The 26,249-nt window shown below is 37.3% G+C and overlaps 1 protein-coding gene across 1 annotated transcript in view; it reads left to right on the top strand.

Annotated features, from left to right (window-relative positions):
- Positions 1–25,336, top strand: part of LOC144442028 (ras-like protein family member 12) — a 31,429-nt gene extending 6,093 nt beyond the window's left edge. The window contains exons 3-5 of the mRNA XM_078131303.1: positions 19,698–19,771; positions 20,754–20,959; positions 24,528–25,336. Coding sequence (XP_077987429.1) covers positions 19,698–19,771; positions 20,754–20,959; positions 24,528–24,846 — 599 coding nt within the window. The 3' untranslated portion in view covers positions 24,847–25,336. The remainder of the gene's footprint in view (positions 1–19,697; positions 19,772–20,753; positions 20,960–24,527) is intronic.
- The last annotated feature ends 913 nt before the right edge of the window (positions 25,337–26,249 follow it).

Genomic DNA, 26,249 nt, shown 5'->3' with positions numbered 1-26,249 from the left:
TTTTTACTGAAGACATGTATACTGGAAAAAAACTCGAATAAGAATGTACAACTGTTTGTACAACATTAGTCAGGCTTTTAGCCTTCAGAGCAAATTAAAGAGATAAAAAGAACTATAAAATTCATTCTCTCATTTTCAGCAAAGAAAATGTAATAGCTAGAGAAAACCGGAAGGAAAAAAAACATGCATCTGAAAAACTGACAGCAAATTCACTTGCCCGACAAGCACCTACCACAGACATTAGCTGCAGGGTATGAGAGCTAACTTACTAATCTTTGGGTACGGGGTATGATGGGCATTCCTTAAAACCGCATGGCGTAAACAAAGGCACGTGGAGTTGTTGAAAACATCAATTTCCTGTCCGGTGGTTATTTACATATCATTTACATATTACTGTACAGTGCGGAAAGTAATTGGCAGGTGATTGCCTATTTGTCAGACTGGTATCTGTTTATTTTGGGTGAGACGCATTGTTTGTAGATTAAACAATATAGCACTTTGCACGTGTTATGAAAATGTGACACAGACGCATTTATTGTCTGTGTTTGTCAGCGTGATGAAACATTCATTACCTACACAAGAAGTGGTAGTATAATACAATGTTTAACGTTTACAGCTATGCGTGCATAGTTGCTAAATACAGAATCTACCGTATAAAAGTTCCCTAAATATTAGCTTGTGCTACAACAAGTTCGTCTACCAAAGTAGGCAAACAGTCATGGCGTATCAGTATGTAGGGGTTTTTAGCCTGTGTGGAATGCCATCACCATAGCTACATGTGTCTATATATAGTATGGGTTCATTGTTTCACATCTGTGGGCATCCACTTCACAGAGCCAATTTATTACAACGCCTACATGTAAGTGCATATGAAGCATATGTGTACCAGGTTTCTGGACAGATTATCCATTGCTAGTCAGCCGAAGCAATTTCATTTTTACGCTTTCCTATGGGCTGAGGGGCGTGTGGGGTACAGTCGTATGGTTAAAAAGCCAAACTACGAAGAGCAGGCTATTGCGATCAACGTCATCATAATCACTAGCATCTTCGAATTCGAATTCATCCATGTACAAATAATCGTTGTGACTGAAGGGCACCTCAGTGAACTGAGAGGAAAAAAATCTGTCACACCACACGAAACCCCGAATTACAGTATATAAGCTTCTTCAGTGACGAACGGATTAAGCTGTGTGAAGGGCCTACTCATCGTTCCATCTATCGATCAAGGGTCTAGATAACGACTGGTCGTTGCCAATTGTCGTCCATTGAACACGAAACAAGATAATCGATGGAAACAATGTCCCTAAGTACCAGGATCGAGATCCTACCTGAATGAAAAGACAAACGAGGAGCTTTTTGTAGAAACTGACAAGGTGTGTGAGAACTTCTACAACGTATTACATAATAGAACTAATGAATTGTGAACTCGTTGATCGAATCTAACAACGACGACAATAGTTCTATAAAGACATACTAGTAAGCGCTTTATAGTAATGTACAAAGCTGTCGACTCCTTTATCTCGTGTCCATTTCAAACGGTTACCGACTCATGGCAGATGTAACATGTTCCAAATCCATTTTGGCTCTCCAATATGGACCAAAACAAAATGCTTTTGAATCTTAAACCATTATGAAACATAACACCCCATTTTGTGGGAATGATTCTGCGTTTTGTTGAGACTAAAAATCCAATTTCCATTTATGTTTTCCCTATATTGATACCAGATGACAAAACTATGACAATATTATCAGAAATTCATTTTTTTACAAGGCAGGGCATATTTTGCCAATGACGCTTGCTTATAAGTTTGGTACGGTGCCGTAAGGAGGTCTGTAGTTTTTGCAACAATTGACCTAACGACAAACATATTGGTAAACCTATCAACTGATGTATGGAGGGATACCCGTAAACCCATATTTTCATGAGTCTCCGGCCGAACAGACAAGACTTTTCGTTCCCATTCAGCTACAGGTCCTTCAGAATGTGTTTGACCGTTTGTCGAGACCATTTGTCGCAAAGAAGCATGGTATAGTTTTACGATGATACGAACTTTTCTTCGTCGACTCGGGCTATTATGTACATGCATATGGCGAGATTTGACATCGCTGCAAGAGTCTGTTCTGTGTTTAGATTTGATGTACACTGTCTTAATTACTGTGCGAGACGTATCAATATTAGAATTCTTTGCATATCGACAACTTTAACCACTATGACTTGTATGACGTCATAACTATATACTGTATCGTCACACTTTTCATTTCAAAAGTATTGATTTTTAACTCATATGTCTTGTAGTACAGATTGACAGGCATCACCGGATAGTAAAATACGTAACATTGTAATTGTAAATATTTTTGGATTTTTAACAAATGTATAAGCAGTATAATAATTGTTAGGGTGGTAAAGAGGTAAAATCTACCCGAGTTCACTGGGTAATTTACTGGTATTAATTATGGATGGTAAATTATTATGTCAACTTCACACACTACTTACTTTATTGATACTTGATAGTGCTAATATACGTTTGTATATACTATATTGAATGTTATGTATAGTTGCCTCTACAGCCCCATCACTCCACATAGCCTGTTTTACGACGTTCTTGTATTACTTCTTCGTAACGGTGCCCCCCCCCCCCCCTCATATGACCGGCGTCTTATTCATCGCCGTAATACATGTAATGAACAGGCTACACTTCACCGGCACTGCCAGCACAAACATAAAGTGCCAAGTTCTTGCACAAGGACTGTCAAACCCTCAATATAGGTTGACAGTACATATTTGAAACAAATTTATCATCATGCACCACCGTAACTTGTGAGCTAATTCAAGGATGGGCATAATACAAGTGGCGTTATTAGATATTTACGAAGAAAGTACAGTCATCGGTGTTTGCACTGAGAAACGATAGATCTCCTTTTGCAGTGCAAAACTCCTTGAATAGAATATTAGCTCACAAGTGACCGTGTCATACACCGTGATCCAACCATAGAAACATGATTTATGGTCAAAAACTTTAAAATTTCAAATATACAGGGATGATTGGCCAGAAATTTGGTGGGAACGTTCTCAGGGGTGTGTAAATTCGTGTCTTGAAAAATTCACAACACCTAGTAGGGTATATGATCCAACACACAATGTTTTGTTTTGTAATGTGGTGTATGTATAAGCTAATTCCTGCCTCCATTATAAATGGAATGAAAGCTTACATGAAATAGGGGAAAGTTTACATGACCAATGAATCAATCTCGCTTGACCTGCCTTTTGAAGGTATAAATGGTAACCACAAAAACGGATTTCATGCTCCGTGTCTCCAAGCATTTTGACATTTTACTTTTTATGGATGAAATAATTAGCGGAACGACCTCGAATTAATTCACATAGTTGTCGTCAGTCACCCTCATCGCCACAGGTGAAAATATTGATTGCCTTTACACGTGAAGTGAAATAATATTTATATTGTGAAAAAGGTCAAAACAAGCAGATAATCACCGCAAAACGTCGTCAACGAGACGTGGTGTAATTATTCCTCGGAGACGTCCGTTTCATTGATGGCTCTTACCTATGTTCTAGTACAAAGATGTGATGGTGTACCACCACATGGTTGGTTAACTCGATTAGTCTACAGCGATTGTCCATTTCTATAAGCCGCCGGGGACAAAATCCGATAACCTTAACTTTAATACTCCCTCACCGTCCAACCCAAGGACAAATTAAACACGAAGACAAAACGCCGAGGATTATTTGCTAAAATCCCATACAAATCACACAGCATATCTTTTCCCAGGGGTGAACGGGATAACATTAATTCTGTGACATTGTTCTCGTTCAGTATAGATATTTCACAGAATGTGTCTCATTGACAAGTACGTACACCACAAATGCCTACTAGGTTGCAATACAAAAGGCTCATCTTTTGATTTCACACCACCACCACCACCACCGCCACCACCTCCTCCTCCGACCAGTCCACAGCTCTTCAGGCTGTGTTGTGATCTCTTGTCTTTCAAATGATGCGGCATTCAGCAGAAAGGGGTTATCTACAACGTGATACGACTTTTCAGATTTACACGATTCATTTAATAATCTGACTCTCAAACCGATAATTAATATAAAAAAAGCTATGTCATGAAATTATATACTTCCCTAAATTGAAGAGAGCGAGCTTCACAACATTTAGCTATTTCTGAGCAAGACACTCGCAACTGTTTCACGATTTTCACGACGTATTGACACTGTCAAGGCTTCATATCACCTATCAACTATCTTCAACATGTGACAGAGCTACATTGCACAGCTTTGTGTGATGTGACCATGAAACAATATACATATCCATGCAAGCCCAATGTGTGACGTCATTGACTTCTGTTTTATATCTTGTACAGATTCGGGTTATCGCTGAATTGGGAATCAACACATACCATACAAAGTAGAACTTTAACTAACTCATCATTGACATGGTTCGAATAGTTTGGAACTGAAAACAAAATGAATGAAAGTAACTGAAAATTAAAGTAGCAAAGAGATTTACGATTCACAAAAAGATATACAAGAAGAGTCTGAACGATTAGATGGAAAAGAACGTACTAGTAAGTTTAGAGTACGTCAAGTAGTCACTACGTATAGTCACTGAGACCTATACAGCCAGCCACCCGTTCGCGTTCATCCATCCACCCCATCCATTTACCCACCCACCCATTCATTCATTCACCCATCCATCCATCCATCCATCCATCCATCCATCCAGACGCACAGACAGACAAACGTACATACAGTACGTATTCACGTCCGTGTACGTTATTTGACCCCCCCCCACACACACAAACACACACACACACACACATACATACATACATACATACATACATACATACATACATACATACATACATACATACATACATACATGCATACATGCATACATACATACATGCATACATGCACACATACATACATACATACATACATACATACATACATACATACATACATACATACATAATTAATATAAGTGGGGTAAATACAATATATTTAATTTTCAACTGTCATATTCAATCATCAGTGTTGTCAAAACATTATTAAACCTCGCCGGTTGGTTACCTTTTACTCAATCACAATTAATAACACTATATCGCCATAGAAACGACGTCACCTAGCGATGTATGTTGCTCGTCAAAGTTTATCTTGACAGTTTGATGGGAACCTTTTACTGCCACATATTTATCTCAACCCCCACATTTCTCAAAAAAAAATATATGTTATACCCTAGGCTAAACAGATGGAAAATGTTATTGTTCATGACCGAGATATCGATGGATAAATATCAATCTCAGTATAGAAAATTAAAAAAAAAACTGGTCGTTAAATTTCAAATTTACTAGCAGATTATTTCATCGTGAAACTAGAATGTTTTGTTGTCAAAGTATGTAAAATTTGTAAATTGAATTCTTTCCTCTCTACTTCTTATAAGATGTTGTGGTGCCGTTTGGTACGTATACCTGTATTTCGATGCTGGTCATGTCCACGTATTTTTTTTCAACATTTTCTCGATTGAAAAATTTCCCCAAGCAGTCACGTAACAACTGTTAATTTATTGGTTTCCGAAAATTCCCCGCAAGAGAGGGCACGGGTTAATGGTCACATGACAAAATGGTCACATTATGATGTATGGTTATTAGCAGTGGAAGTAACAGTTTTATTCTAATAGACAGTGTTTGCCTCGAGTAGAAGTGAGATTGCTGTTCATGGAAATCGGAGAACTACTACTATATACGAGTGAGAAATGACCCTTTTGGGGTCAATGGAACAGGTGGCTTACTTTAAAATCGACGTCTGAACAACAGAATGCAGAGTAGAATTACTGAACTGTGACGGCAGCTAATAGGGTTACTGCAGTTCGATAGCTTTCCGCCGTCGTTAGAAAGTGATTTTAGACGGTCGTCAGAAATCTGAACGTTGTATTTAATCATACATAATTATCTGAGCCATACAGACAACATTTGTTGCCAGCACTCGACTGTTATTTGATATTTTCCATATTACTTAGACGTAGTTAGTAGTAGTATATCGTATGTCTGTGCTTTGCAGCTTGAAATTGGTCTTACACATCGTGCATATTAAGAGTTATAATTTCATTCAAAATGTCGGAAAATGAATAATTCGTGACAACAGCTAATCTAGAGCAACCCAATCTTTAGCCCAGCCACTTGGATATTTGGAAATTCGTCCATGCTCGGGAAAACAGCTTAATTTCATTTAATTGAAGAAAAAAAAATGCGTTGCAAAATTCTCGACGAAAGCAGTCTTAAGTATAACCCAGAGACTTTACTTGGCCATATTCAGGGCTTGGCAATGTTGCTTTGTTCGTGTGAACGATGTTCAAGTCTCTGGTCTATCCGAACTTGTATTCGATGTTACTTCGTTAGTACAGTTAGTCATGTTAGTATTCGTGTCACTCAATTCGACGGATAAAATAGATGCATTGTACGTTCGTCTGCTGTACATAATCTTCGCTATCATGTATTCATCAACAATTGATAAACTTTGTGTTATCGGGACTTCCATCTACTGTACTATGTAAGGACAGTCCAGTCCTGTAGAGGTGTCATTGCATTGACGATATCACAGGAGTTCAAAGGTCACAGACGTGGTTAATCCTTTAACATGTAGAGTCAAACTCCCGAACGAATTAATTGAATAACAGTGGAGTGTGAAAACATTCATTAGGCGATTTGAAACAGCGTCCGTTTCATACAAATGCTTTCTATTTATCGTGAAGTCGTTTGGTATTGTTGCAAAGTGAGCACCCTGGGTGTTTAAAATTGTGTTATTTCTAGTCAATCAACTTTGACAAGTACATAATAAATTAAAAATGCTTTATACAAACGGAAAATAATGACTCAGTGAGATCGGGATGTATATTTTCCAAAATGTCAAATGTTTTTTTATGAGGCGACATCTCTAATAGGTTAGTATGAAGTGTGAATCTCACTAATTGCATTGCATTGTTAATTGGACGAGGAAACTCAAACCCAGTGACCAGCGCACGGCAACAGCCTCGTTCCCAACAGCAATACTGTTGTTCACTTTAGTTATCAATTTATACTCACTTCTGGCTAAAATCACATTTACGTCAAACTTATTAAGATTTACGGAGTTAATATAAGAAAAGCAGTGAATGATGTGTTTTCCCTGGACTCCATTCCCCATATAACTTTTAACTGGGCCCATATAGCTATACTAATATTACTATCCTATACTACGCTATCACTTTGATATAGAACTTTGGTCAAGTGTACCCACAGTCCAATCTCTGTTTCATCATCACTGCTGATTCTACACAGTCCAACTAAGAATGTACAATCGGTAAACGTGTTTGAAACGATTGGCTATACAACCACCGTGAGCACACAGCTGTTTGGTTCTAAGAAATGGTTTATATACATCACGCACACGTCTGCCGTCATAGCTTATATGACCGTGAAAGACAAATAATCAAACCTGCAACAAGAACAAGAGTTTGAAAACACTGTGGTCGTTTAGCAGTCACTAGGGTTAAGAAAACATATATTTTTAGCTACAGTTTTGATATAGTAAACCGACTGTAAGGTAAACACGCCATAACACGTAACTAATAGCCACTGTGCACGTAATACAAAGTGATACTAATAATAGTGTAGGGGTTTTCATACAGCGCTTTCCCACAACTGTACTTTTCAATTATTACCCACTGTAAGAACCTATAGCGGCACAACACATTTGATACTGCCTCAACTCACACTGGAGCATACACGTACAATCAATTGCAGCCTTTAGATTAGCGCATAAGATTAAAGCATTCTCATTACAACCTCTATCCTACTTTGTCCCCAGTTAACCAGCTAGGTTGACTGTTAGGGGCACAATTTAGCTCTCAGTGACGATTCTCGAACCTGCAATTTGCAAGCCGGTCCACTCTGATAATTTGACTATCATTCATAACTCTATCATCGTTGTATTCTGCATTACCACTAGTACTATTGTGTATTTCATCTGTACAGCAATGATTGAAATAAATTTATGTACGTCATTGTCAAAATAACACCTTGTCCCCTTCACAAGATAATGTCAACGTACTGGCAGTGCCGCAGAGTTCAAGACCATCTAGCGTCTTGTACGATCTAGATATCGTCTACTACGCAACATATCTTCACACGTTTGGATCGGATGCTGCCACTGTCGATACACATCAGTAACTGAGGACCCCATTTTCGGTGTATAACACACGCAAGCGCAAATTACATACTAAAACTTATTTAGACACAAATCGTAGTCAACACCTGAAAGAGATTGTCAAATATACACAAAAAAGGGGCTTGGAAGCGAAGACCCGTGCTGCGTTTCTATTTCAATGGCACAGCCCAATATTATATGATTCCATCGTGGATATACCATACATACATGTATATGAATACGTAGTGAGAGGTTTGTCATTTGTTGGATATGGTTCAACATGTTAGATAGTTAATGAAATAATATTATAAAGTATATTTCACTATGAAACAAACATGACCACTAATTACCATAAAGTTCAAATTTGATACTGTTCATCAGACATGCTTTAAAGCTGTGCTAAATGTTTCAGACTACGTGTTGTACTTGTAATATCATACACTGAAAATACAACTGTAAACTTAAATCCAATCAAATTTATTTATGGGTCCGCTCCTAAAATCGACTCCCCCAACGTCATTACAATTTCAACCTGTTACTGTAAAGCGTAGGGATGGAAATGACCGCTATTTAACGTTTGCAATAATAGTTATTGGTATGTTAAACATTTTCGGTTAATATATTGTCGACTGTCTGATAGAAAAAGAAAATGCTCAAATTTATACAGCTAGCACGGCTTACACTGGAGGTAATTATCCGATATGGTAGCTATTTGCATGATTTGTAATATAAATTTAAATTGTACAATATCCTTCGTGGGTTGTTGGACTGAGTTGAACGAAATAACCACGAATATTATCTCTACAACAATATCAACTGCTGCATTACTCCGCCAACATTTGCCATATCTTTCGTTGCACACGTCATGGTCAAAACAAACAGCAAGACCCGTCACTTCCGATTGGTCTGTTTACGGTATCCGATTTACTATTTCATCACCTAACGTGCCAAGTTTACGACTTTCAGACAGCCTTTCTCACGCTAAGATCCCCGAGGCGAAAATATTTTGCTACCAACTTGGCCAATATCAATTTGCTGAAATCTAAACTTTTATAAGTCGATGACGCGCCTTTGTATGAATGCACAGTATAACCAGTAATAGCTAGACCCTCAAGGGAGGTAGGTTAGCATATTTCAACAACTTCAGTGATAACAGTAAAGCGGGACTGAAATGTACAATAATGAAAATAACATTGCGATAATGTGTTATTTCAATTTTGTAAAGATCCGGCATTACTGCGCATCATACTTCCGGACACAGTGATATTTTAGTTAGATAGCGTTCTGCAAGTAATCAAATCCTGTTAAGAAAATGTTATGATAGCGCTATACAGACGTTCACTATAGATTGTCATTAATATATATATTAGTCTAACGAGATTAGACACACGACACTGCATGTATATTTTCTTAGCAGCCAATTAGCAATCCAATATATGGTAGTCACATTGAACACATAACGTGTGGTCAATCGCAGATTTGTGCCTCAAACGTAAATCATAGTAATTGAATTATTTGTGCATCCTGGAGTCTCACTTTAAGATTATTATTATCAACGATGCCACGTGGTTTAGGGGTCGCAAATGAGTGGACAATGTGGATTGGTGGTGGTGGTGGTGGTGGTGATGATGATGATGATGATGATGATGATGATGATGATGATGATGAGGAGGAGGAGGAGGAGGAGGAGGAGGAGGAAGGGGAGTAGGAGGTGGTGATTATGATGATGGTGATGATGATGATGATGATGATGATGATGATGATGATGATGATGATGATGGTGATGGTGGTGGTGGTGGTGGTGGTGGTGGTGGTGGTGGTGATGATGATGATGATGGTGGTGGTAATAGTTTACATGACGATGGTGCTATCGATCTTGTCTGTTATATATTATATTCTATGTTTTCAAAGTATTTTTCTCTACTCACCACATCCCCTTTCGATCGTATGCTTTGCTATACGCGTCTTGTTCAATAATTCAAACAATGTAATTGAACACAATACAACCTTTAATACCATGACAATAAAATTTAATGTCACTAATTTACCACCAACAGTACACATAGCATATGTCATTCTTCCTTTCTTTCTTTTTTTTAAAAAAGTCTGAAATTGATCATGTGTAGTGGGTTTTTAAGGTCGGCTAGACATCGCAGGCGTTTTCCGACTGTTATGCTTCGAAACAGAAAAGAGAGATAAAACTTGAGTATCGATGATTTAGAAGTCTTGAATGTACGTGTTGACACGTACATCTACTGAGCATGTACCCGTGTTCACTGTAATATGTTTTCGTCGTGTAGTCTAGAGGCAAGGCGAAGCGACAAAATTGCATTATCAAGTTACTTGTTAATGGAGATTCCGTATGTGCCACGGAAGGCAATATATGAATTACGTTCTATAAAGTGTCACCAACAAACGCAGACTAGCTATTAAAGCCTGCACATGTTGTTACAGCAGACACATCGGTCACGTGTACCTGTGAAATGAACCTTACCGTATAATACACAAAAAAACATATTCAAGGACATATAATACAATGCATAGGCCAATCTGTAATCAGTCCAATTGGCCACTAGTATCTATGAAAACCAATCTGGCAATCTCAGTAAACAATGGCAATACAAAACTATACTTGATATCGACCTGAAGTACATGTACATATCCAACCAAGTGTTAGGCTAGTTTTTTTAGATTTTTTTTCAAGGCTCATATTATCAAATGTTTTGAGTTTGTTCTAAAATGTTGTCTTCGACGTTTTCAAAAAGATTTCCTCGTCTGCCCACTAGACTTCTTCTGGGCTTACGCGTTCACCTGTCATTGTTTCGCAATCACCGGATCACTCATACAGGTTATCATTTCACATAATAGCAAACAGTTGTTGTTTTGTAAAGAAATATTTTATTCAAATCAAAGAATAGAAAGTTAGCCCGGACACTTGAGCAAGTCTAACCAGGTGTAAAAAAAATAAACATTGTCCTTACTTCTCGAAATATTTGTGGTAGTTGCCTAATTTAATTACATTATTGAACGGACTTTAAAAAAAAAGAAGAAAAAAATCAGTCGCTAACATTATGTACAATTTGATAATTCTTGTAAGTGTATGTACTTATTAAAACCATGGTTCTTCAGTCCTATGACAGACGTCTGTCTGCATTCATCTCACTAACTACCCACCAACCCAATGTGACTGATGAGCTCTTTAAAGACTTTGGCAGGCACGTTTCACTTCATGTCATCTGTCACACTCACCACAACCCCCATCCTTTATCGCTTGCCCCCGTCGATTGTCTTGTAAGCCTGGAAGACAAACCGAGGACGTGAAGGACAACTTGGACGGTTGACAGGGACAAATTTATACGACTTGTTAATATAATGAATTGCACAGGGTCGAGAAGTCAACGTGATATTTAGTGGGGGCAATAAGGGAAGCATTTTGATCTAGCCAATTTCATTTCTAGATACTCAAACGACCTCGTATATGATAGCTGAATGCTTGTCAAGTTATTTGGAAACCCTTGGCGAAACAAGCTTATCAGTTTGGTCAGTGCCCACACAATATACGTGTGACCTACATGTAAGATAATCAAGTCAAATTCGACAGCTAATCACTTCTATCGATTTTCTCACAACATTAACTAATTGTCTCGTGACTTTTACACTAATCAGCTTCAAGGTTTGAATTTGATGAAAGAAACAGTGGACAGCAGTGAATCGATAATGAAACGACTGGACCACCCTGTTCTCCCCTTTCTGAGAGAGAGAGAGAGAGAGAGAGAGAGAGAGAGAGAGAGAGAGAGAGAGAGAGAGAGAGAGAGAGAGAGAGAGAGAGAGAGAGAGAGAGAGAGAGAGAGAGAGAGAGAGAGAGAGGAAGGGAGAGAGGGAGGAAGAGAGGAGCGAGAGAACTTGACAAAATTGGTAATCTGTTTCTTCCGACGTCTATGTTTTCCCCATTTTCAAATCCTGAACCGATTTTCTTCACAACGATGCTACTGAAGGAAAAACACGGAATTGCACTATTCTCAGACTATTTAAACGGAGTGTCCAAAAGATCATACTGAGCTTACTATTTTGCTAGTGACTCCCTAAGAATAGGTTAACTCGTAAGGTCAAATTAAAGAACTTATTTTTATCTTAAATTGTTCTCTTAACACTATGATCAATCCGTATGTGATGACAGCAAACAAATGTTCTCATACGGTAAAACCCGTCAGCATGCAATCACTGAAATAAATCGGCTTTGCTACGAGGCATTCGACATTTTAGTCCGATAGTCAAAATAAATAATACAAAAAAAGCATTTGAAAGAAAGAATATTTGTGTTGAAGGTAAGAAGTGTTTACGCTCCGAGTAGAATTACACAGTGAAGGAGGGTGATAAGGAAAAGTTCACAGCACAGCATAGCCTTGCGTCATACACTATGATGATCGATGGCCACTGTACAAAAGCAGAAAACATATCCCGTAGTATTGGTTCCCTGATTAATATTACACGAGAGATTTGAAGATCTTCGGGAAGGAATAATTAGTCCGTGACATTCACATCCAGGTACCGCGTTTTGTTCTCCCTTCTTCTTCCTGCTACTTGTTCTCCTTGTCATCATCATCATCATCATCATCATCATCATCATCATCATCATCATCATCATCATCATCATCATTATTGCTAACGGACGCGTGTTCATTTTATCGACAGACATTCTAACTAAAAAAAATCAAGAAATTCATCACTCAGCCAAGAAATTCGAGAAATGGAATTTCAATGATTTGATAGATATCTCAATTCATCAGATTTCCTTAAAAGTTGATTAGAGACCATTCAAGCATTTAATCAGGATAAACCGAACATGTCGTCAAGTTTTTTTACAAAATTTGTTCATTTTAGTGCGTTATCGCCTTTTCGTTATTCTACCCTGTACGTCTTAAGACGAAGAGTGAATTACCATAGTCCGTATGACGTATATAGCTTTATCCGGTATGCACGTCAGACTGATGGGGGCATCGACCAGTTATTGAATTAAAAGTTTCACTCCATTTGGAGAAAATGATGATGAAGTAGTGTTTCGGGGTGTTTTGTGTTTTAGTGAGTGAAATTTCACATGCGTGGTCACGATACTACTTTAAAGACCAATTTAGCGTGGCTTTGATTTGAAGACGGGTTGACAGTAACCATGGAAACATAAGACTAATGCCAATTGACAGATCGATCACAGTACACCATGGCGTCTCATATTAGAATTTCATGAGCGATGCAGAGATGAAGGGTATAGCGGGGTTTTGGAAGGGCTCGCTTAAGACGTCCTCATGTCCAACAGTATAAACAAGTTGAATTGCCGGGAACATGATGATTTCTACGTCCATTGTACGGGGAAATTTTTTCTTAGATTTAATACTTTTAGCTATTTTTACCATGATGATTGAATATAAACTTACTATTATTTTAAAAAACCCGATACAATCATATAAACATACACAAAACAAAAACGTTTTAAAATGAAAATTTGACATGAATATATCACTGAGAACGAGGCTCTTTAGAACTCGTGATTGAGTGATCCAGAAATCAAGCCAAGATAATGATTTTATCTGCGTCCGAAGAGTGAATTTAATAGCGAAATTTAGCGCTACCGGTAATCCAGTTTTCTCTGTTAGTTTTATTCAAAAACAAGACTTTGATTTTGACATTAGCATATTGATAATAACTGTACTCTATACAGTGCGTCAACCATACTCGAACCGGGTCCTATGCATTGTATACTAGACTATCATGACCCCGTTGTGACATCTAGGCAAAAGGTTAACCCAGTAAAAATGTTAGTGATTACATTATCTATACTGACTGCGTACTTGTGAAAAGTAGAATTCGAAAATGTTTGAACTGAGTGGTAATCTGAAATAATTTGGCAGTTGCATCTACCATCAGAAGGACCGATCGAGATTAGATTTGAAAAATTTGTAGACGGGGAGACAGGGAAGGGTGAACACATTTCAATAATTCTTTTACCCTAACAGACAACAGCTGAATGTGTTTGATAGTATCCCCGTCTGATGATAACTCTCAGTAGGCACTGTTCGGATTTGTCGCTCGTCTTAAATACACCAAAAGCCACATAACGTTTGCGTTTCTCTTAACATGGACTTGTAGATCCAGTCTCAGCGAACTTCATGATATCTCATCTCCTACTCTCATCGAAACTGCATGCTCACTCTGTCATGGCTGTATTTTGTCCACGTATTTAATATGAATAAAGTCGTAAAAGGATACTTGTACAGCCATGTTATGTTTACCTTGCCACAGATGAAGAAGCGAAATCCTATTTGCTTTTCACGCATTGAACTAGGCTAACGCGGCAATGACTTCTCTACAAATATTCAACTAGTCTCGCCCCTGGTATGTTATGGTCGGTAATAACACACTTGTACGCTTCAAGTTGTGTTGTCGCCTCATAATACAGTTTGTCATATACATTGAGAGGCACTTGTGAAGCTTTGCTCATCACGCGACAATTTTAGATATTTACTTTCTCTCCACATATCGTGTACCGTTTTACGACACGTCAACCTTATTATCTCTTTGACATATTTCAGAAACCAAGTCGTAAAAGAAAGTACTTCACAAACATTATCCCCGTCACCGGAATATATTTAAAGTTATGTCCTTTTTTTTTTTTAGAAAAAAAGGATTTAAAAATACGGACGTTAAAGTCTATATATTAAGTAAATATAATAGCTTTTTTGCCAAGTATAATGTGAAAATGATATATATATAACATAAATTATATATATATGCGTGTGTGTGTGTGTAAACATATAGACTTTAAGCAAGGGTATATGGAACATTGCTTGACAGAAAGAAATTCGAAGCTGGGAATCAAATATAGGCAAGAATTATCCAAAGTGGTCAATGGCATTATCAATGATTGAGATGTACAGTGCATGTACGATGCCACACATATGAAAGTGACGTCACCATCTAGTGGTTGATGTTTGTATTGTATTCAGTTCAAAACTAATACCACGACGCATAGCCCAGGTCAGTTGCGTAGTCTGGAGACAAAATTATACAATGTTGTATGCATTGTACGCAAACTGAACTCAATTCGCGCAGGTTAATGCAAAGTGTACGTGTACATCATTTTAGGCGGTTAATAGATAAATAAATCAATGATTTTGGAGAATTGAATTCCGTCTCATCACGTTTTGTTTAATTTTTTATGGAAGGAAAGATAATGTTACCAACTCTGTGAGTTACGATCTAACCAACAATTGCTCGCTAGACGAGAAATAACATCATGATTAATAGCACCTTAGACATGCCTATAGTTATCTGAATTAGCTTGAACAAATCTGGGCTTTCACTTTTCTCCGGCACCATCACCACGTGACATTCCGGGGTCCATACAGCACGAACTATAACCGGTCGTAAAAGATCATCAGCACCCGGATCAGACTAACAAGAACACAATTATCTACAACTTGACCCATGTTCAAATTAATGTGTCAGTGAAAATAAATGAAGTAACCCTTAACTTCTGTAAGTATGAAACCTTTTGCACCCGTACTCACAGCCACATTCCTCAAGTGTGAAAGGTGATCGCACTATTTGATATTTGACACCGTTCATTTGTAATGATACAAAATGATGCTAAATTACTACTTCCCCAACTCGATGATTTGACAAATTTCAAATGCTGTAGCAGATGTTTCTAAACTTAGCCGTGGCTTGTATCCGTATAATAATAACGACATGTACGTCAGTTTAGTGGCGATATATATGCTATCATTAAAACTTTCAGCGGACTTTAAAGCTGAAAAGTATCTGCATGCGGTTTCAGTTGTCAAGCAACACAGCCGGTCGTCAGCTACCGGAACTTTTGTGTAGCGACGACAGACTGATCACGTGGCGGTGCGATGACGTCACTTGTCATCTCGCGTTAGCAACTGCAGCCGACAAATGCTTATTTTTGTACAAAGGGGACTGCTGATTAAAAACGAAAAGTTCAATTTAAAATTTAATGATTTGCGCGGTATGGATTGACGTGCACGGAAGCGGCCTGTCTCCAACTTGAATGAAGTACACAACAGAGACGCTGAAAACCGTAGGATAGCTAGGTTCAGACAGACAGACAGACAGACAGACAGACAGACAGACAGACAGACAGACAGACAGACAGACAGACAGACCCGGAAAGATTGGTCTGTGGTTTACAGGTTTGGTCCAGCCGCGCGGACATTGACATGAAAAAAGATCGATTCAATAAACAGACAAGTCAATCATTGTGTGACCTTTCTGTTAAAATAATGGCAATACAATGCCACAAAATATTTTGCAATTGCATGGTTCGTCTATTTTGCTTGCAAGATATGTTGTTGTTCACTACATATACATCATCAGGATCAGACGATGAAAAGTTCATGATAGGAGTTATCACTTTCCCAATATATGTACACCTATAGATCTTTCCGCTCAGACTGTTGTAACCCTGGACAAAGTACACCAACGTCCGTGATCCTTCCATGCTCATAATCTAGCTAGCAAGGACACTTTTCATTCAAACTAATGTCAAATTGAAGTACCTCTTGTAAATTTACATTTTTGAAAATGTTTTCAGGGGGTATTAACTTTATTCAATTTTATGTAAACACTTTGTGTAGTAAATCACTGTTAACATTAACCCTACTTAATCACAGACAGCGAACGAAGTCGACCAAAAAGTTTGTCCTATATATTATTAAATCGTGAATTGACCTTCATGTCCCAACCAAAGACCACAGGGGTATTAAACTTGCGGGAGCGTGTTGTTTTACTTTAACAGAGTTGCCATGGCAGCGTTTCGGGACATTGCTCTTGAATGGTTCTAACACCTAAGATATAAAGTGACCATTGATATCGGAAGACAAGTCAAAATTCCTTCTTTGTTGATATTAAAAGTGTTCCACTTTATCGTAAGTACACCTGCCCAAGGCAGAATGAAAGCGTAGTCGGATTACGTGACCTTACACTAAGCCTCTAGAAGAAAGGGTCAATTCTTGTCAGAAACCATCCGTTCTTCACATCGCAAACACACAACTCTTGTCCATATCAGGAGTAAACCTCTCCATTCATTTCAGAAAGAAAGCGATATTTGAACAGAACTTAAACCATCAAGTTTATTTCAGAAACAGCTCCGTTCAGTTTATTACAGTCTTGTTCATTTCAGAAACAGTACTGTAACTGACACTACCCGTTGTTTGTTTATTTCAGTGACAACTCAGTCCTGTTCAATTCTTAAAAACAAACCAAAAAGTTCATATCAGAAACCAACCACCGTGCACTCCCTAGTTCATTACAGAAAAAAACTATCTTCGCAATGTCTTCATTTCAAAATCACACCTTTCTCTGTTGTGATAGTGTGGGAACGGTTGCTCTGATCGATCCAAACTACAAATGAATTATGTGTCCGAAGTAAATCACTGCACCATAAATTGTCATCACAAATACACACACACACACGATGGTGATAGAGTACACACAGCACTGACACACACGACGATCTATAAATCTAGTGTGCTGTATACTGACATTGGTTTACCAGATGACTACACTGGTCTACTGTACATGTGTACATGTATATGATATAATTTGATGCGCCCGGACAGCTGCCAGTGTCGATTTCAGACTTCCAACTATGTCTATATTCTTCTGTCGTTATTTTGAATTAAAGTCAGCTGCTGTCATAATGTCGTGGTGGTGGTGGGGTGATTGGAATAATATTAATTGTATTAATATGTGGGTTTTAGTATGTGAGGTATATACCCGAGGTAACTTCTAAAAACAGTGGCGACGTTGTGCGATCGACTTCAATGGGCCAGGAAGTTCAACATGATGGTAAATTGAAGGGAATGACGTATAGACAGGAAAAGTTGTGGGCGACTGTTTCAGCAACAGTTTCTCAGAGCAGCTGTTTTACTTTCCGGATAATTTGAAATCCGAACTTTCTATATCGATTGCAAATTTAGCGATTCAAAATCCATTTTCAAAGTTCAATTGAGGACATTGCCGATTATAACCTTATTCGTCAGTGTAAGAGAGTTGAACGGTGACACTGTGAAATAGAGTTTAGGTGTTTAGTGCGAAAAAACAAACCAAGAAAAACACGATGCGTTGAACTATTGTACAACAACGCAGTGAACGGGTATCAAATGTCACTCGCATTTCAATTGCCATCAAACAGACAAACATTATAAACAAACAGGGTCATATTGTGTCCCCCTTTTCGTCTATATGTTATGCCCCTAACGCTAAAGTGACTCCTCAGTTTGAAAAGAAAATGGCCTAAGACATGCGTTGAGAAGAGAAAGGTCGCAATTAGCAGAATAAGTTAAGTTCCCTACTTGGCACCGTAGAAAAACAAACTGTACTTTTTCAACTATTGAATTACATTCCCTTTACTCTCCTTGAGCGCCTTGCTGCACGGCAATTTGTACTTCAGGATATTTGAAATACGTATTTTGAGCTTTGTACCTAAGGATTTGTTAGATTATCAGTCAAGCTTATACAACACAACCTAGGTTGTCCGTGGCAATTCGGATGTATAATCAATAAAAGAAACGTGCTATACTTAAACATAAATATTGAAAATTCAAGTAGGGTTCACTAGAATGACTAGTGCGATGAAAACTTTTTGTATTTAGTTATAGAACTGTTACAAAGTCACTGGATATCATGACAAACTTTTCTTTGGGGGTTCTACCTTTAGTCTTCTGAAAAGTAATAGTCATGCCGAAATTTGAAACGAAGAATTCTTTCCTTCTCGTATTGAGAACATTTTAAAACAAACTCCCTAAGAGATCACCGAAGCTTAAGTTTCGGTACCGTAACCGACGCGGTGCTTGAAATACACTTGATACTCTGAAAGAAGTTTTCTTTATAGTAGTACTATATAACTCACTTGGTGTATCGTTTGAGTATCCGACAAAACTTCTCTAATGGCCGCGAAATGTTAACCTCTTTTCATAATCTTTTCCCATGAAAGAGTAGTAATGATAAAGGCTTTTGGCGTGAATGACAAGATGATGTAATATATTGTTGCTATTTCTTGAGATTGTCATTGACCTTGTTCACGAATTTCCTATCTGTACTCACCTTCTATGCCATCTTCATTATTACAGTGTAAAGAATTCTGACATTTTGTGAACCGTCAATGAATAACAGCTCGAATCATTGGTGTTTTAGCATCGCCATATTTTAAAATCAACAACTTGAATAGCAGAACCTTTCACATTTTACCTCATTTGACGGTAACTGCAGTATATAATTTATGTACTGTTTGGTCACGTCCTTGCATATGTGTCAACCAAATGCAGGACTAGCTAGGGAAAACATTACGAGCTTACGTTAGCATTAACGTTACAGTCAACGGCCGGATATGGTAAAAACTTCAGGGAACGTTGACATTTCTAATAAAGTTTTATAGCTAAACCACTTGTGTTTTTTGTTTGCTCAACAGAGGATACTTACAGCAAAGAGACCATTGTAGACAATCAACAGGTACTTGTCAAGATCATGGACACCGCCAATCAGGTCAGGGTAAATGTCAAAGTCACCTACTGTGTCGGAAACCAAGCTATAGGCAAACTAAGAAAGACACAAAACTAAAACTGTTGTTGATTTACATTGCATCATGTTGATATAATCTATCAATACACATTGGTTGTAATTACACTCATAGTGTAGTGACACATCTGATAGCAAGTTATCGTATCCTCAATCGGCAGCACATTCGACCTCTTTCAGTGTTTACACTATTGTGATTACGGGATGATTTATATCCGTATGACCAAGGCACAGCTATCACTCACTTGTGTAATCTACCACATCATGCAATGGCAACAGTTTTAGTTAGTGTCCTAAGTTAGCCGATACCATGATTTCCGTAGTAGTAACAATATGTTTCATCTGTGTTATTCATTTCTACTCTGAATCTGATTCGTTTCACAAAAATCATCAAATCACGTACGTGGCCGGTACCGTAGACGGTTTTCATTTACATTACATGTTATGGGATTAATGATAAGTGAAACTCATCCCATTTTTATTGAGTGTCACTTTGCAGAAACAGTAGAATGCATTCCCTCAAGAGACGAGAGTGGAGAAATACTCTAGAAGTAATAGTTAAAAAATATGCTGATGTGATTTTTCACATTTCAGAGGATGAAAAATACCATTTCAATATGACTTTCAGAAGAGTTACACGATTTTATTCCTATCCCTAAGCGTCTGTTTTACAGATAGATTGGGTTTTTTGTTTTACTGTCGTCTATCTCGCGTACTAAACGACTATCCAGGGCCATTGTCCTTGTTCTTATAGATTTCTACGACCTCCATTTTGTAATACACCGTCTTATAAACTGCTGACAGCCTTGACCTTGATTTCTAAGGTCAAGGTCAGACGTCGAGGACAATGTAGTTCTATGATTCAATGGCGATTAGGCTTATATTAGTTAATCAATATTTTATGTGACGAAACCGACAATTTACTAAATTATATTTTCTCGCATTTCAGGAAGGTAAAAATGAATTCGGTGAGAACAGTGCCGAGAGATACTTAAACTGGGCTGACGCCTTCATCGTTGTCTACGGTATTGATAATAGGCAGTCTTTCGATGAAGCTAAAACATTTCTCCACGAAGTCTCTGAGCACCAGAAAATCACATCACCGGATAAACCAATCTTGTTACTCGGTAATAAAGTTGACATGCAGAGATACAGGTGAGTGTATTTTGTTTGTCCTCACGGAAGTGACGTATGGTCTCGCTCATTATCACCTAGCAACACAAAGTTGGACTTAAATTACAAAAAAGCTATGAAATTTGATTAGTTTGATATTCGCATTTATTGGTTGGACAATTAGTTGCTACTAAAGATCGAACAAGTACTTTATTGATATTTGTGTTGCTTACTACCTTTCATCTATGTCACCTGTCTAACAGAAACATGATTATGACGTGCATGTTATATACACAGACATTTCCTAATAGCTATCGAAATAATTAAGATTCAACAAGCATTTATCAATTATTTTGTTTATATGATTCATATTCTATGCTATTGTTTACATATTGATTAGGTCGATTTACATAATGATTAGGTCGATTTACATGTTAATGAAGTTGATTTTCATATGAAGCATGACGTGATTTACATGTTGATGAGGCTGATTTACTTATGACACATGATTTGATTCACCATAGACCCTAGGCCGAATAAAATAAAGCACATTGTGTGATTTACATATTGATTAAGTTGATTTACATAGAACGAATGGAGACGATTTTCATATTTGTTAGATTGATTTACATATGACACATGGTGTGGTTTACATAATGATTGGTTAGATTTACATAGAACAATTAGGGATGATACATGTTGAATACGTTAAGTTGATACACATAACGCTTATATCACACATTGTGTTATTAGAATAAATTAGAATTGCATACATGCATACATACATACATACATACATACATACATACATACATACATACATACATACATACATGTACATACATACATACATACATACATACATACATACATACATACATACATACACACACACACACACATACATACATACATACATACATACATACATACATACATACATACATACATACATACATACATACATACATACATACATACATACATACATACATACACACATACACACACACATATACATACATACATACATACATACATACATACATACACACACATACATACATACATACATACATACATACATACATACATACATACATACATACATACATACATACATACATACAAGCGTGCATGCATGCATACATACATACATACACACATACATACATACATACATACATACATACATACATACATACATACAAGCGTGCATGCATGCATACATACATACACACATACATACATACATACATACATACATACATACATACATACATACATACATACATACATACATACATACATACATACATACATACATACATGCATGCATGCATGCAGTATACAAATTGTGAAATATGTAATACTTTGACATGAACGTGGTGAATCGAGAGAAATCACAATTTAAAGAGGGTTCTCAAATAATTTGAACTCAAGTATGTAGGGTATGACGTCATTCTACAAATCGTCCATGAAATGAACAACTATTTAAGTGATCTACAACTGTTTAAGTATACTCGAACTTAGAATAGAAAGGTCGTCGTCCCAGCAATGGAATTTAATTGATTTCTGTCGGTTAGTAAAGGAGAACGAACTCATGGGGGATTAAGTGGATTATAGGATTAGCGCTGGGTTTTTCATAATCCAAAACTATGCAAATATGACAAAATCAGGTGTCGTGATATATGTGAATGTTACTTTGTGACGGGATTTCTGGTGAATTTACGTTAAATTAGTGTCGCTGCATTGACATAACTCTTGTCATATATTACCAAATATGATTTCTGAGATATTTTTTAATGTTCTAATAAGAAAGCAAGGTAATGCTACTTCAGCAAATACACTTTCTTTTACGACACGTTTTTATTACAGACTGATGAAATTCCTACAGGAACATATGCAAAGATCAGCAAATGTCAAACTGACATTTCACACAGACACGTAGGAGGTCTATGCCCGCTAAAAATCACCAAAGCCTACGTGACGTACTCCTGACAGCAAAAAAAAAGAAAGAAAAAAAGCATACTCCTACGTGCAAAATGTACATCTTCAAAAACTGAAATGACTTGTTATGAAAGATACATGAACGGCTAGGGGTCACAAAACTACAACATTGATTTTTAACAATCGTATATTACTAGAAATTTTATTAGTAGGCGATTTCCGTTAATAGTGAAAGTTCACTTTAGTGTGTCATATATCTCAAATTCAATCGTAAAACTAACTTTCTTGTACTTCTGCCGTCTGTGTTAACATTTGCCGACGTCGTACGTGTAGATAGATTTAATGACGTCACCATTTACTGTCAAGTGTGACCTCATGTTCAATTACATCATAGTATGTCTCTGATTTAAAAAATAATAATACCGTTCGAGGAAAGCACTGTTATTTTTATTTGAATTCTGGTTGTCAATAAAATGTCAAGAAGGAAAGTAAGATTTACACTTAAGACTGTTCAAACACAAAAGGACGTGAGACATGCAACGACCTCGAGTCTAAATGCCATTTTTGCAATGGATGGGATTCTTGCCAATAAGAATTAGTTAAGGAGAGGTCGTTGACACGTTAAATGTGTGTTGTAACCATGGTAACATAAATTGTAGTTGCACAGTTAGGTTTACGATGTTACCTCAGTAGCTAGTGGGGTTGTGGTTTTATGTGACATAGCGCATTAATGTAAACAAAGAGGCCAAAAATAGCCGGACTATTTCGATTTATAGATATACATATTACATGGGCTTCACGTCATCTTTGCAAGTGGTGACATCACTTGACATTCTAGCTTTAGCCAATGGAGAAATCGTTCTTCAGTAAATGTATCGCTTTCTCAAAATATAGTATAGTAATAATAGACAGATGGATAGACAGACAGACATAAATAGACAGACAGACAGACAGACAGACAGACAGACAGACAGACAGACAGACACATATATAGCTAGCTAGCGAGATAGCTAGCTAGATAGATAGATAGATAGATAGATAGATAGATAGATAGATAGATAGATAGATAGATAGACAGATAGAGACAGACAGACAGACAGACAGACAGATAGATAAATGAATTAAATAAATAAATAAATAATTAGACATATAGATAGATGTATGGATGAATGAATGAGTGAGTGAGTGAGTGAGTGAGTGAGTGAGTGAGTGAGTGAGTGAGTGAGTGAGTGAGTGAGTGAGTAAATAGATAGATAAATAAATAAATAAATAAATAAAACAAATAAGACGATGAAATAACAATATTTTTTTTAAATCCTAGTAGTGTCACAAGTTCTATCGAGGTTGCCGCTAAGAGTGGGAGTACAGCTATGTAATAATAGAGCAACGGCTATTTCATTATGAACATACTAGTATACAGTCTTTTTGTCGATAATTGGAGACACAGTCTGTGTGTTTATCAAGTGACCTTGCTCCAGGCAGCTATGTAATGGACCCGGTCCCTCTAACGCCTCACTCTGTCCTAATCACGACTGTTAACACTGAGTCTGAGCGGCTACTCAACGGAAACTTTAATGCACAAGTTTATCTGTGTTAGCATTTTCAGTGTAATATCAGTTGTCATTTGTATACCCACATTCCTCTTTTTGCTCACTTTCAGGCAAGTCAGCAAGACAGAGGGCAACAGTCTTTCACAACAGTATGCGTGCAAGTTTTACGAATCATCCGCAGCTGGTAATTACGACAGCGTAGAAAAGGTGTTCCAGGATGCAGTGCGGGAAATCATAGACGAAGCAGAGCGACACAAACCCTTGAAACCGTTGTTTATTAGTGATGAAGACAAACCACCAGTGGCAACTAATGCCACACCAACGAAGGAATCACGTAGCAAGAGTCAAACACTACCTGCCAAACCAAAGACATTACATGCAAAGAGGACTGGAACGACTTTCAAAATATTTAACAAAATATTTAACTGATTCGTTTGGGTTGACTTTGACATTTATATTTTAAGTACCCCATGGAAATATTCCAAGTGATTCTCCGTTTTTAAGGGGCCCGGAGTATATTTCTGGATAGTTGACACGCCATGCCACAATAGAAGACACCGACTTGGGTCAAACTAGGCACACGTTGAAATTCGATTGCATCATTCCACAACTTATATGAATTTGCGACTTAGAACTAAGTGTATAAGCCTTTGAATCCGAATAATTAATTTTCCTTGGAACGAGCACGAAGTGTTACCACTGAGTACAGTGCCAGTCTTCTCGTTGTAGTTCTCACGAGAACTTGCCGAGACTTTGTTGTTGATTTGAAGGAATATTTTGATAAAAACTCGGTAAATATTGACGGATGTGATTTGCGCGATTGGAAAGGAGCACGGGCATATTGGTTCAACTGTTCTGGGTACCAAACGGCACATGCGGAATCATGGCGTATTATGGACTGCCAAATCTCGAGGGTCGCTTTTTTCAGGATTATTAAAAAGATTAAACAATGTATTCTTATGTATGTATGTATGTATGTATGTATGTATGTATGTATGTATGTATGTATGTATGTATCTATGTATGTGTGTGTGTGTATGTATGTATGTATGTATGTATGTGCGTGATTGCACGCGTGCGTGTGTGTGTGTGTGTGTGTGCGTATATGTGTGTGTGCGTGTGTGGCAAAGACAACTTGAAATACAGCTCATATTGTACAAATACTTAGCTAATATGCATCATTTAAAAAAAACACTGTAATGTATTAGATTACAAACTGAGTACTTCGATCTATATACAAGTATAAAGTTGAGAAGTGTGATAAGGGTTACTATGGTAACCGTATGTTTGTTGTATCGTGTAACGAAACTAGTATTCTGATTAAAATGACAAGCAAACACCTCGAATACTTCATTATTGATACTGTAAAGTTTTACTTCATTAGCTTCATCTTTGTATGTATATGGAAGCATGTATAGACGAGTCTTTGAGATGGCTACAGGGCTGCAGATAACTCACGTACAATTCAGCAAAGGGCAAGTCGTTTGCTATATATGAGTTTGGTGTTGAATGTCCAAAAACAACTGAACTTGTTTTTAGTTTTATAATTTTCCCAGGGGTATTATAATGAACTGAATGTATTGACCTTTATTTTGCATAAACCTTTTCAGATAAAAATGTACCTTTGAATGATTCTTGAAACGAAACAAAAAATGTATTAGAGAAAGTGTATGGAGTTGGATACATGAAAGTACTGTTTGACTGAAAGACATCAATACCATGCGGAAAGAAGGAATACGAGCACGGGTTCATCGCACGGACGGCAATCACAAAGCCCGTTAAATCTTAAGGGAAAAGAGGTTATGTTTTTAAAATACCATATACATTTACTA

Source organism: Glandiceps talaboti, chromosome 1, assembly GCF_964340395.1.
Source record: "Glandiceps talaboti chromosome 1, keGlaTala1.1, whole genome shotgun sequence".
Lineage (NCBI taxonomy): Eukaryota > Metazoa > Hemichordata > Enteropneusta > Spengelidae > Glandiceps > Glandiceps talaboti.
This window is presented reverse-complemented; position numbering and strand designations above follow the sequence as displayed.